Source organism: Anopheles cruzii, chromosome 3 (assembly GCF_943734635.1).
Source record: "Anopheles cruzii chromosome 3, idAnoCruzAS_RS32_06, whole genome shotgun sequence".
NCBI classification, from domain to species: domain Eukaryota; kingdom Metazoa; phylum Arthropoda; class Insecta; order Diptera; family Culicidae; genus Anopheles; species Anopheles cruzii.
Window position 1 is genome coordinate 60075413 of NC_069145.1, and position 1780 is coordinate 60077192.

The 1780-nt window shown below is 43.1% G+C and overlaps 1 protein-coding gene across 1 annotated transcript; it reads right to left on the bottom strand.

The window, feature by feature from the left end:
• Nucleotides 1–215: 215 nt before the first annotated feature.
• LOC128270720 (fibrinogen-like protein A) lies at nt 216–1163 on the bottom strand. Its single transcript, XM_053008134.1, has one exon. It carries the CDS (start codon nt 1161–1163, stop codon nt 216–218), a length of 948 nt encoding a protein of 315 aa, XP_052864094.1.
• Between the last annotated feature and the right edge of the window lie 617 nt (nt 1164–1780).

Sequence of the window (1780 nt, forward strand, 5' to 3'; positions counted from 1 at the left end):
CCAGGCAAAGCGTACGTTATGGACCGTGGCAGATGCTATTCTGATTTGACGTTTGGCGCTTAAGGTCTTCTCCTTTTTGGCCACGTTTAATCGTGCATTTTCATACTGAAGGATGATTATTTCGAGTCTTCGAGACGTACGTTGACCTTTTGGAGGTTTTGAAGGTTGTAGAATATAGATCATTTTGGATAAATCATTTTGGATTTTTTTGGAAATCATTTTGGTCGGATCATCATACTTGAAAAGCTCAGTCCTTCATCGGAATTGCTGAAGGTGTACCAGTTCATCGATGTATAATCTACTATATTCTTGTATGGCCCGTTCAAATTGGAATGATAGCAGTCTCTGTACCACCAGGCACCCTCAAAAGATGCAGCACAGTTTCGGTCATCTATGTCATTATCACGATCGTACGTCGAGAATTTCATATTCTTGTGATATGACAGACAATCGCCTGCAGTTCCGTTGTACGCCCCAAGGGTTTTCAGATTGTATTGTTCGGTTTCACTGCCGATCTCGAATGCTGCGAAGAGTGCAAATTTATAATTCCCCTTAAAGTCTCTCAGCTCAACCATCAGTTCATGGGGTCGCCCCGATGTCAGCTGATATAGTCGTTCCAGTCCGATCCAGAACTGCTTCTCAATGTTACCGAAACCATCCCGATACTCTTTCCAGTTGCGATAGAAGCTTATCGATCCGTCGAATCGGTGCTGTATCACCAACCAGCTGTCTCCACCCTTCACATCCCTCTGACAGTACGCCATAAAAGGGTTACTTGCACCGTTCGTCTGGATAATATATGCCCCAGATTGTGCATTCTGAATGTCACTGCACGAGCGATAGGGCACATATGACTGAAGATTGGTCTTCATTGTAGTATGCGTAGCTTGTAGCGCAAAGATCTGCCATGATCGGTCCTGTAGGCGAGTAAAGTTGCGTCCAACATCATACTCTAATCGATGCATCGATTGGAGGATGTCTTTTTGGTTTTGCTCAGCCTCTTCCCGGTGCTTGGCCAATTCAGTCTGTAGCTCCATAAAACTGTGCTGCATGTGCGGCTCGCTGTCATTTTGGTTCTGCGCAGCCTCTTTCCGCAGCTTGGCCAATTCGATCTGAAGCTCCAGTACACTTTGCTGCATGTGGTCTAGCTTTACCATGAGCATCTCGAGAGCATATCCAGAGAAGCTAGCAGAACATGGTGTAGCAGAATCAGTTTCGTCGAAAATCGCGCCACCCGATCTAGCACTGCTGACGATGCACAAGAACACTGTCCATGCTAGAGGCCCCATGCTTCCGAAAGACACTTCACGACACTATGACACTCTGCTGACTTATCGTTTCCAAAATACACAAATGAGCTCAAGGGTCCAAAATTCGCTTTATAGAGGAGTAAAGAAACAAGAACAGCGTTAACTTGGTGTTGGGTAAAATTGCGATTACGTAGTTGCGAGCAATAACTTGCTTTAATATTAAAGTCTATGGTTTATAAATAAATTAGTGATAAGAGAATCTTTATTACATAGCTTGATAATTATGTGAGTACTTAAAAATAATGATGTGACACTGTAATGTGCTTGTCGAACAACGAACTTTAGGGTGATGCACACTTTTGCAATGGGTGGAACATGTTTGCTGATTAATTAGACTTGGACCGTGTTCTACTTTCAGTTTTAACAATGCCTAATGAACAAAAAGTGCGCAGTTTTGATACACTTCAGTCACACGATGATGCAAGGATCAAACATCGTCTTTGGAATAGATAATTACTTACTGATGCAAC